Source organism: Electrona antarctica (genome assembly GCF_951216825.1).
Source record: "Electrona antarctica genome assembly, chromosome: 1".
In the NCBI taxonomy this organism is placed as follows: Eukaryota; Metazoa; Chordata; class Actinopteri; order Myctophiformes; family Myctophidae; genus Electrona; species Electrona antarctica.
This window is the reverse complement of record NC_136806.1, coordinates 54,692,469-54,704,751: the sequence shown is the minus strand read 5'-3', so window position 1 is coordinate 54,704,751 and position 12,283 is coordinate 54,692,469. Positions and strand designations below refer to the sequence as shown.

Sequence of the window (12,283 nt, the reverse complement as noted above, 5' to 3'; positions counted from 1 at the left end):
GATGCTGTATCATACCACTGTAGCCTTCAGTCACTTGGATGCTTTTTGGGTATGGGCTGAAACAGGATGTGTGACCATTTTGCAGCACGTTTGCTTTGTATACATTGACCTCTGATGGTTTGTGGACTGTTCCCAAGCATGCTTCACCCACGACGACCCATCCTAGGTCTAGTCGCTGTGCGTAAGGAGCATTGTGGGGCCCGTTTATTAGCTCGCGCACCTTGTGTACCCTTAAGATGTCCCTTCCTAAGAGCAAGAGGATTGGAGCGTCTGGGTCCACAGGTTGCATCTTCTTGGCAATTGGCCGTAGGTGGGAGTGATGCTGTGTAATTTCTGGTGAAGGTATTGCTGTCCTATCATCAGGAACCATGTCACACTCCATTAGGGTTGGTAAAGGAAGTTGTAATTTTCCATCAATAGACTCGATGATGAAGTTACTAGCTCTTCTACCTGACGTCTCTGTTCTCCCTGAACAGGTTCTCAGTGTATAATGAGATGAATTGGCCTCGACCTTGAAGAGGTCAAAAAACTCTGTCTTGGCAAGAGACTTGTTACTTTGCTCATCGAGCACTGCATACATCCTAATAGCGCTCTCTTTTTTGCCTGCAGGATGTACTTTTACCAAACAGATCTTGGAGTAGGAGCGTGGGCTTTCTCCACTTACACATATCTTTGTGCAACTTGAGGTGACTGTACTCCCACTTGGCTCCCCGCTGTCTTGTTTGTCAGCCTGAATACTCTCTGAAGCCTCTTGAGGAGGAGGACCTGGATGCAAGGCAGTGGTGTGTTTGTCGCTATTACACTCAAAGCACATTATTGCCACCTTGCAGTCTTTTGCCACGTGTAGCGTGGACCCACAGCATCTGTAGCAAATTCTGTTCTCTCTCAGGTATGTTTTGCGTTCTTCCATGGGTTTTCCTCTGAATACTTTACACTTCTTCAGTGGGTGGGGCATCTTGTGTATAGGACATTGCCTATCTGGTCCCTCCAATTTCTGTTGAACAGGTATGTTGTCACTATCATCCAGTGATTCTGCATCAACATCAGTCTTGTGTGCACTTACAGAGGCTTTCCAGCTGGACTTTGCAGGTTTCTCCGTTTGTGATGTACAATAACTGTCGGATGTGGAAGAAAAGAAGCTTGGATCATTCCTCACCTTTGCCTGGTTTCTCACGAACCTGGAGAAGACACAAAAAGGTGGAAAAGTCACTGCATTCTCCTCTTTGTACTTGGATCCCAGAGCTCTCCATTTCTCCTGGAGGCTGTATGGGAGTTTCTCCACAATGGGTTTTACCCCACGAGGTGTATCCAAATATAAGAGGCCTGTTAGGTAACCATCCTCTTTGGCACATTCCAATTCCAAGAGAATGTCACCTAGTTCTCTTAGCTTGATATTGTCTCCGTTATTTAGTTTTGGAAAGTTGTCAATCTTTTTTAGCAGTGCATCTTCGATGACCTCTGGCGCCCCATAACATTCTTCCAGACGTTGCCAGACGGTGTAGAGGCCTGCTGCAGGTTTGAGAACATATACAGAGCGGATGGTTTTTGCCTGTTCTGATGACTCAGGCCCAAGCCATTTTGTCATCAGGTCCAATTCTTCCCTGGCTGACAGATTTAAGTCCTTAGTTGAACTGTGAAAGGACGCTTTCCATGACATGTAATGTTCAGGTCGATCGTCAAATTGAAGAAGACCTGAACTGATCACTTCTCTGCGTATCAGGTATCTAGCAAAGTCTTGTGCACCTGGAGGCTCAGGTGAGTAGTAGTCTTTAAAGGGATTGCTTGAGTGTTGAGGAAGATTGAAGTATGTCTTGGTTGGTTGTGTGCTCTTCGTTGGCTCTTCTCTTTTAATTTCAACACTTCCATACTCTGGAGGTTGGTTAACATGGGTGCCGTTGTCAACAGCTGGATTAGCGCCAGGGGTTCTTAAAGGCTTCTCGTCCATCTCAGGTGAACTCACTGGTGAGTGTTTGGGAAGCTGCTGGACGTATTCTTTAGCACGTTGCGCTGAGTTGAGAGGCTGCTGAAGAACCGGGGGCAATGGTGTTTGATTAGCATGTTGTGCTGGGGTGACAGATTGTTGTAGAGCAGGGGGCATCAGTGTTTGATTAGCATGCTGCTGCACGTACTCTCTGGTAAGTTGTGCTGAGTTGAGAGCTTGTTGTAGAACAGGGTGTTCTAGCACTTCCTGGTATTCGTCCTCACTTTCACTCTCCACAGCTTCTTGGTAGGCTGCGGCTTCAGCAGAGGCAGCAGCAGCAGCCCTCTGAGACTGGAGAATAAGGAAGGTGCCATCAAGTTCAGCCCTTTGTTTAATCACTTCAGCTTGTTGTTTAGCAAATGCCACTTCAGCCTGAGCAGCCCTTGCCTTAGCCTGTGCTTTTACATATAAAGATGCTATTGAGGATCGTGATGACTTACTGGATGTCTTAGAGGATGCTTTAGATTTAGATTTGACTGAAGACTTGTGAGAAGACTTGACAGATGCTGCTTCGGATGCTTCATGCTCATCCTGTTGTCTTGTTAGTGTCAGGAGCTCTGAAGCCCCCCTCTCCTCTTCTTGTTCATTAATATCCAATGTGTATTTCTTTCCTGAGCGTAGACTCATGATTGCTGATTATTATCTTGTGTGCTTGAGCCCGCCGTACATTTGTCTTTTTACTGTGCTGCCCTTGCAACACGTGCCTATGTGCAGCTAGACAGCTAGTTAACAGTTTCTGAGATCCTCCAATAAGAGACAAGGCTTGACTTTTCTTGTGTTTACTGAAGTCACAGGTAATTTTGTAAAACTGAAAAGTACAGAAATTAAACATAAAAATGAATTAGCACACAGGTAAATATGCAGAGTGTGTGAGTAATATAGTATGCATAGTTATTAGTAGGCTATTTGCACTGAACTAGGTACACAATGTTGAAGTCAAACACAGAAAATGGCTAGGCTACTGCTACTGCAGCAGTAAACTAACATGCAGACCACATGTGTTTACACAATTTCCAAACACAAAATAACCAGCTACAAAGGTATTCTGCAAACATCACATTCTACATGAAATATAATCTTTGAACCGATTAACTAGAACTTCAAAGTACTTACAGACAATAATGTCCAAGGCAAAAGCATTAAAGAAGAATTATCAGCAGACCATGCGCACAGCTCACTGTTTCATGGGGAAATGCTGACTGAGTTTAGTTTCACTTTCTACTTCCACCACTGGAGGGCAGTAAAAACAGTAAGAACTGGTACACCTTTTAACTTACTTAATTAAATGACAGAATTATGAATTTTAACCAAACTGCCATTCCAAAGGCAGCACAGTACCGTACAATTCGGGAGTTACATGGAGTTTGTTGGAAAGTTTAACGGGAGTTTCCTGTAATATACACATCCGTATTCCATGCTTTGTGGTACCAGCAGGGGTTGGTTATGATTCAAGTTCAATTCTAAAACGATTAAACTATGATACTGTGGTATTGCTTGGGAAGACTATCAACTCAAGAGGTCGGCAGGAAAAGATGCCCTCACGCCAATGACCTTGGACTAGAAAGACTCACAAAACGCCACTGGTATACGCAGCAGATCGAATAAATGCTCCCACTTTAAGGTCTCTGTATCCCCGCAACCCACGGTCCACATAAGAAAACATCTGCCACTCATCTGATGACCACTTTATATGCACCATTCATTGATTCACATTAACCCATTTAGGCCCGACTTCGACATTTAAAAAATTTCTTCAAAATCCTGACAGTTTTCTGAAAAACCTTATGTTTCTGTATCAGTGGTGCTCAATATTTCATGTCAAGAACCCCAAAAATTATATGTAATATGCCTCCGCCCCCCCATCTGAAAATATGTTGTTCCAGGGACCTCCCCAGAAGCAAAGATTTGAGTTAAAATGTTCACTCTGTAATAATATATATTCGAAGATTTGTGCCACATTTTCACGATAAAAAAAAAAATAGCAGACCTACAAGCTCGTAGCGCGCCACTCGGTGGCGCGCTATGAGCTTGTAGATCTGCTATTTTTCAATAGCTAAAGTATAACATAATGCCCAGGAAAAGATACCCTAACGCCAATGACCTTGGACTAGAAAGCCTCACAAAACAGTCCACGTGCTGTGACTGATGCAACGTCTTGAATTTAAGATATCTCTGTCAAACAGTTCTAAAACATATTTAAGTTCATTTAAAAAGAAGTGAACGTCCTTGACTGTCATCAGCGCTACTGGCATAATGTTCTCCTAGGAGCGCAAAATGTAGATCCATATTTCATCCTCTCCAATCTCCCTCATATATAATTGTGTCTCCCTGACATAAAACTGTGTGCTCGAGAGAGATCTGAACTGCATGAACAAGTTTGTCTTGCCTTGTCAACAGTCGGAGAACTGGAATACTGAGAAGTAATCAGCCCTCGGCTGTACGACGCCATCATTAGCATTTGCTGCAGTGAAAGTTTGGATTTCTGGTACTGAAGAATACATTGCTGTGAATAGTGATGTACTGTAAACTCTAAAAGCATGCAGTATAGCCAACCGAGGATTTAACTATAACTCCATTTTGCATGCTAGGGAGAATTATGTTGCCTAGATGAAAACGGTGGCTTCATCAACAGGAAATTAATGACAAAGGCGGCCCACATGAAAATATCACCTTCAAAAGGCAGGCAAACTAGACTTTATCCACAGGTGGTAATGCAAACAATAATAAATGCACTGTTCTGATATTTCCACCATGATTTTTTTCCTAGTATACAAGAACGCGTACAAAGGTTACATTAACATAGTGGAATCAGAAACACTGCCCCCCCCCCAACATTTCTAGGAATTGCGAGTAACCTTATCTATGCTTCGAGACAATACCGTGTCCCTTCCCATCTCATTAGGTCTGGGGGTGGTAGGGGGGGTAACAAGAGAGTGTCAGGCTGAGAAGGAAATGGTGGTGTTGGCTGACACTTCCACTACCATCCCCAGCAGGCACACCCCAGGGCGCCCATCTCACTTGGCCATCAGTGCCGATGTTATTCCTCCGCAGAAGGCCAGCTCCTTTATTTTCGTGGTCACAAGTTCAGCCGTTTGTAAAAATGCCCAGAAGGCAGGCCTGGCCTGTATGGCGTCCCTGAGGCACTGGTTGGCCTTTCTGAGTGAAAAGGCTGACACGAGTCCCCACAGCTAAGTGTAGCTCGAGTCTTCGCGGCTCTGCAATTCACCGGGGCGGGGGGAAGAGTCATTCATTTATCTACATTCATAGATGGATGGATGACGTGTGTTATCTGTAATAATACATAGTTATTTGTATAGTCACAATGCAAAGAGAGAGGGAAAGAGGAGAGAACGGCAATACTAGGAGAGAAAAACTACCTTTGCTAATGTATACTTCCTCTTTTTCCCCTCTTAGGTTTTGTTCATGCTCTTATGTTAGGGTGAATGGTACTATGGTCAAGGGTTAGCTTGTGAACACATCGTTAAAAATTTCAACCACATGTGTACCAATCCGGGGGTGGCGAAAATAGCCAATCTACAAGCTCGGAAATTGTCGAAAAGTGTCGGAATTGTGAGCTTCTAGATCGACTATGTTTGCCCGAGATATTTGGTGTAGAGGAGGGGGAGCCCGGAGGGACTTCAGCCAACGAAGCACACATAGCCTGTAGGTGGTGGTTAGTGATGACTTTGGAATTCAGTGTCTTTTCCTTCCATGAGTCTACATGCACTTCTTTGTGAGACCAACCCAAAGCCAGCATTAATTCATCTTTGTTTCTGGGTGGTTATAGGATGTAAATACTGTATAATGCCGCTGGTATACGCAGCAGATCAAATGAATGCTCCCACTGGAAGGTCTCTGTATCCCCGCAACCCACGGTCCACATAAGAAAATATCTGCCACTCATCTGATGACCACTTTATATGCACCATTCATTGATTCACATTAAGAAACATCTCTCCAACCGTAGGCTGGTAAATAATTGAAAGGATGTGCTGTCATTGAGGGTTCCTTTGCGCTTCTGGGACCAAATTAAATTTGAAGATCCCATTTACAAAGCGGGAGAACTTCGGTATAGCGGGTAGGAGACAGAGCTCTCAGAGCCTGCGCTGCCTAATTATGATTGAGTGAGGAGCTAATCAAAGCTCTGCAGCAATAGCCTATAAGCACTAGGAGAAGGAAGAAGGAGAAAAAAAAAAGAAGAAATTATCCTAAGTCTAGCTTTAAGTAGACTCCAAACATAATAAAGAGGGAAAATGGGGAAGGGTCACTCTTAATGTGGGCAGCTTGGGGGGGGGGACGGCTTCTACACACGACACGTGGTTGATCTCTGGGTGAGAGGAATGTGCTTATTAAGGTCTCAGAGAATGGCTCGTTTTCTGATGTGGAAAACGAGACTTCCTATCTATTAGAGTCTAATGGAAAGAGTAGTGTGGGATGTCAGACGTGCCTCCAGTGACTATCCGCTGCTTGGACTCATTTGGTCAGCCACACTGACATTGCCTATGCTTGTTTAATCCATTGATACCTGGAACGCATCCATGTCACGTTAGCGTTTAACCACATTAACCATTAACCCATTTTGGGCGGGAACCCCTTTTGGTGTTTTAAACATTGTTATAATTTAGCTATTGAAAAATAGCAGATCTACAAGCTCATAGCGCGCCACCGAGTGGCGCGCTATGAGCTTGTAGATCTGCTATTTTTGAAAAATCGTTAAAATGTGCCTCAAATCTTTCCGAAAATTGTCATGATTTAGAAAACTTTGATTTAGAAAAGTTTCGACGTCAGGCCTGAATGGGTTAACAGCCGATGCTATGGGCTATTCTTGTTTAACCCATTTAGGCCTGAGGCCGATTCTAAAAAAAGAATGTCTTCTAAGTTCTCAGTTTTCTGAAAAACCTTTTTCATGTCAAGGACCCCCAGAATTATCTGTATTTGGCTGCAGACCCCCATCTGAAGATATGTTGTCCCAGGGACCTCCCAGAAGCTAATATTTGAGTTCAAATCGTTCGCTCCAAATTAATATATATTCAAAGATTTTCACGATTCTTCAAAAATAGCAGACCTACAAGCTCGTAGCGCGGCACTCGGTGCCGCGCTATGAGCTTGTAGATCTGCTATTTTTCAATAGCTAAATTATAACAATGTTTAAAACACCAAAAGGGGTTCCCGCCAAAAATAGGTTAACCAAGCCGATCACTCCACATGGAATAGATGCTGTGAGGTCTGCTGACATATACCCAATTAGTACCGGATGGACCAGCAGGCACATACTGTGGCACTGATTGCGTAAAGTTTATGATGTCTGGGGCAACTTTTAGAAAATCCATTACTTTTCAGGAAAGGGGAAAAAAGAGCCAGTGTTCCAATGAAGGCAAAGGTTATTATTTAGTCCCAAACTCGTGTTAATACCTTTTCATTAGTTAAATATTTGTATTACATGGCTTGGTTGAATGCTTGATTCCGATTGGTCAATCGCTTAATTCGGTGGTGTGTTATTTCTTGATGACGACCGCTCCGCTTCCCTGGCCACACCCGGCCATTTCCGTCAGGACAGATTTTCCGCCATTTAGAATTTTCTCAAAACACACAAGATTTTTTTCCAAAGCTCACAAAAATCGGTACAAATCTGGACCAATCCAATTAAAACACCACAGGCAGAATTCTGATCTGCCCGTATCATTCGTCCGTAATTGTCATCCGAAGTTAGTGGGAGGGGCCTATTTTACCAAAAAAAAACGGAATGTCCAATCCATGTCAAAATTGAATCACATGTCACGGGTGGTTTAATCAACACAGAGCCAAAAGCAATGCCGAATTTTTTTTGGGGGGGGGATCCCCTCCAAATTACTTGCACATGATCACAGGGGGTGACGTGACATTGTAATTGGCTAGCAAAATTAGTGGGAGGGGCCTACATTAGCGATTGCGGCAACCACATTTTGCAATTCTTGAAGAATTGCATCTTTTACATTTTCGTCAGTGAAAAAAAGGTAGTCAAAGAAGGTTTTTTCGTGGTAGTTTTAGTGGAGGAATCAATCAACACTGGTGGAGTAGTTCAGAGAAGTCATTGGTCCGACAAATGACAACCCACCTCATCTCCTAACCTAACCACAAGTAAGACGTGCGAACGCGGGAAGCGAACGCAGCTCGTAAATTGCAAAAACAACAATTTGAATAAATTACGTACTTTTTAAATTGGGTTTTTTTAGGCCTTTTTTTTTGGGCGGGGTTTTTTGAAGGTTTTTTTTTTTGTTACGTTTTTTTAAGTTAAGTTATTTTTTTAAGTTTTTTCTTTTTACGTTTTTTTTTTAAGTTAAGTTTTTTTTAAGTTAAGTTTTTTGTGTGTGTGTTTTTGTGTGTGATACAGCTGCGCCCTCTGGTGGTGGGCGGGTGGTGTTACAGCGTGACACACAGACAGACAGACAGACATGATCTGCTGGGTCTCATAGTAAATGCTCACTGCGTTCGCAATCACTGCATTCGCAATAACCGCAAGCACGGGAGCAGACGCTAGTCCGACATGGGGATGAATGTCGGACTAATGCCCTGTCTGAAAAGCGTCCACCTCCACACCACAAGCCCATGGAGCGGTGAGTACTGACCTGACTGGGTTACTGGTCAGGGAGACCCTGAGAGACTCCAGGCAGATTAGCAGCTTGTCCTCTGTGATACCGGAGCGCAGGTCATGGACATAGTCCTGGGACGAGAGCGTAAACTCATGCTTGCTGTTCCTCAGTCCACCCTGCAAGACAAAGAGGACGGGAAGAGGACGGTTATATCACAGTATGCATAAGAGTTATAGTCACCATGACGACGGGAATGTGATAGAAGAAAACCTTGGATGTGGAGAAGAAGAAGAAAAAAAGAAAGTAAGATTATTTCGGCACAAAGATAAAGTGTGTGGGTGGAAGGCTGATTAAGGGACATGGCATAACAGATTTGCAGAGCCCTGGAAAGTTAACAAAAAAGAACCGAGGCAGATGCAGGAACAGAAAATAAGTTACGTCCCTAAATTCTGCATCTCTAAAAGTAAAAGACTATACAGCGAAGGAAGGTCCATTCATTGCACAGAAATATCGTCCCTAATGATGACCAATGTTAAGAATAGAGGCTAATAAACTGCATTACTCCTTGATATTGTTCAGTTCATAGATTCTGTTGCGCAAGTGGTTGCTGTTTTTTGGCAGTCATGCGGTCACTGTCATGAGGAGTGATGATTTCAATCTTGTTCAAACATTTCCAGGGGTGTTACTGATCAAATGTTTCAGTTAAAGGTATATTCAGTGATTTCACTTAATTCAAATATCACTTATTTGTTCTTATTTTTTGGATAATCCTCCCTACTATAAAGTGTGCTGGCCATATAAGGAGTTCCTCCCTGTCCCCAGTTAACCCCTGGGGTAAAAAAAAAACCTAGTTTCGGTTTGGGCTTTGGGTGTGCAAAGCCTACATCCAATCAGGATGAGAGAGGCCTTTCCTCCAATCATGATCGAGTGGGGCGTGCCTTGGTGCACGTGCTGTTGGTCTGTTGTACTTCCCCCGCTGTAGAGCGTGTGCATGTGCACATCTTGTTACCAGGGCGGACCGTTTTTTTTCCCCAAATCACTGAATGCTCCTTTAAGTTACCATATCATTAAAGTGGATGTAAGTGATGTTTTGATTTTGTTTTTTACATTCTGATAGTAATCATTGCTGCTATAGTGTTTGTTCCAAGGGGCCAGTGAGGCTATTCAACGTTGAAGCTCTGGGCCCTAGTGGTAGGAGGAGGGACTACAGGCGGACCCGTGGATTCATGACCGGGAAACCCTGTGCAGCTGGGCTTTAACATTGTGTCGTGACGTAGGACCATCACTCCAACGTCACCCCGGACCTCAAATTTGAGGTCCGGAGGAGGGACTTCCGGCAGTCTTCCGGGTGCTTCAAAACGCCACTGAGCAACTTCCACTGACATGAATAGCTGGGGGGGCGGAGCTTCGCGCCAGTTCAGTCTCTATCCTTTTATATACTCTATGGTTTGTTCAGTAACAGCCCCCCTCCCCCTATAATGAACAAAGAATTGTATCAAATTGTGAGCGGTAACTCCACAAAGATCATTTATCGGCGTCAATTTGATAGCATTCCCAGTTCCAATGTTGTCTTCTCATTTTTTTGTCTCATCACCGTTTATCCTGTCTCCTGTAAGGAGTTCTATCTCCTGATTGCATGAACGTGGTATCCCATCACATTGACGCTTGCATAAAGAGAGCCTGCATATTGGCTGAGATAGTGACATACACCCAGTAAACAATGCACAATATGTATCTGTTGACACACAATACTAATGGTGCAGTGGAGCCACAGAACTGCTCCATAACTCGTGCACTGTAGTTACAGATGGTTTCATATTACGGCCGCATGTGAAAACATGCAATCTTTTGTCAATATTTTTATGGTTATTTTATGAGCGACATCGAGAACAGTAAAACCCATTTGAAATAAATGTAGAACGCTTCTCCATTCTAAATATTCGTAATTATGTTTTATGTCAAGAATTGCTCTCAATTGCGGCAATATAAATATCTGCACCATGGTAACATAATACTGAAGACAAAATCCATTAGTCGAAGTAATGGCACATCCATGCAAAAAAGAGACCAAGCTATCAAACCACTAATTACATTGTGTCAAAACTATTTCCACAGGTTCTGAGACATTCTTAATGTATTATTTCACCACTGTCACATACAGAAATACCAGCTACGAGTGAGACACATTTGGAATGAATGAGTCATCTTCTGGGCATGTCGTCAAAGAAACCCAGGTTACAGAGGGGAAAGTATATATGGTACTGCACCAAACAAACCAAAGACAGGATGCAGACTGCGGAAACGCTACCAGGGATGGGATGGGATCAGACGACAAGTCAAAGTCAACTTCAATGTATTCATCCCCAAACTGTGGGTTCCCCCACCAAGTGATCTGTCCAGGCAGTTTGGTAAGTAATAAGCTAGCTCATTTATCTGAAGGGAAGAGAAGTCTGCTCAGCGCCTAACGCTGAGTCAAGAGTGAAAGAATCGGCTTGGTTTCCGTTGGCGAACGGCAGGGGGAGGGTGGGTGGTTGGGAGGGTGTCTGGGACAGAGCGGTCTGCCCTCAGGACATTGGTGAAATTCATATTGGATAGATGTGATCTGAGCTCATGGTCCCATTATTCTAATAATGACCGGGACACGCTCGTGTCAAGTCTACTGGCCCTAGAAATCACATTGCCTACACCTGCGGAGATGAAGCTGTGTAGGAGGCAATGCCTCCAGCACTAGTACCAATGTCAAGACTGCTCCTTCATTATCATATGAGGATTCTGAGCACATGCATATAGCACAGAGGGCGCACATGGTACTCTATTTCTATGGAGAAGAAAGCATATACCACCAGAAAGGCATACAGCTGATCATTGCGCTGCTGATTACAAGAAGATTTTTTTCCCCCCATTATTGTCCATAATTCAAAATGAGCCCCGTTCTACTTTGACTACTCGCCAACCTTTCGGGTGAGGTCGCACAGCCCAGGGAAGACATTTTGTGACAGTTTGTGCCGAGTGTGCACTTAACGCTTAATTATCAGCTTTTGTACCGTCTCCGTTCCCCGGTTTGTTCTCCGGCTCCTCGCTCTATTCCGTACATGAAGTACGGTACCATTCATCTCCGTCTCTGAAGTGTATTTTGAAAGGCAGTGACATGATTGACCCAGCTCTCACCTGGCTGATTGCAGTTATCACGCCACAGGTGAAGAGAGAATCCTTTCTCATTAACCCATTTTGACCTGAGATCAGATTCTAAAAATGTCTTCTACATCCTGACAGTTTTCTGAAAAAGCTATGTCGTTCTTCGATTTTTCAAAAATAGCAGACCTACAAGCTCGTAGCGCGCCACTCGGTGGCGCGCTATGAGCTTGTAGATCTGCTATTTTTCAATAGCTAAAGCACAACATAATGCTAACACCAAAAGGGGTTCGAGCCCAAAATGGGTTAACGTCAATATTTCTCACCGGCCCGTTTCCCTCAGCTCAAAGCTGGCTTTCATCTCTGCACCTTTTATGCCCCAGACGTGTGACAGTCTAGGGCTGATCTGCACTGCGCTATATGACTGGAGACAAAGCTAGATTAGAAGATAGACAGGCACACGCACACTCTTGATCATCAAAGGGGAAATCTTTTCCCATTCATACAATGGCGCATAATAAAGCATTTATACGGCAAAGGTTTGTTTCAATTATAGCATATCCACCAGTCACAATCTCCCTTGCCTTTACTTTTTATTTTT

At 43.7% G+C, this 12,283-nt stretch overlaps 1 protein-coding gene across 1 annotated transcript in view; it reads right to left on the bottom strand.

Annotated features, from left to right (window-relative positions):
* The window catches only part of diaph2 (diaphanous-related formin 2), a gene marked incomplete at its 3' end in the record, with an annotated part of 255,964 nt that overhangs the window by 102,298 nt on the left and 141,383 nt on the right, over positions 1-12,283 (bottom strand). The window contains exon 7 of the mRNA XM_079497475.1: positions 8,587-8,726. Coding sequence (XP_079353601.1) covers positions 8,587-8,726 — 140 coding nt within the window. The remainder of the gene's footprint in view (positions 1-8,586; positions 8,727-12,283) is intronic.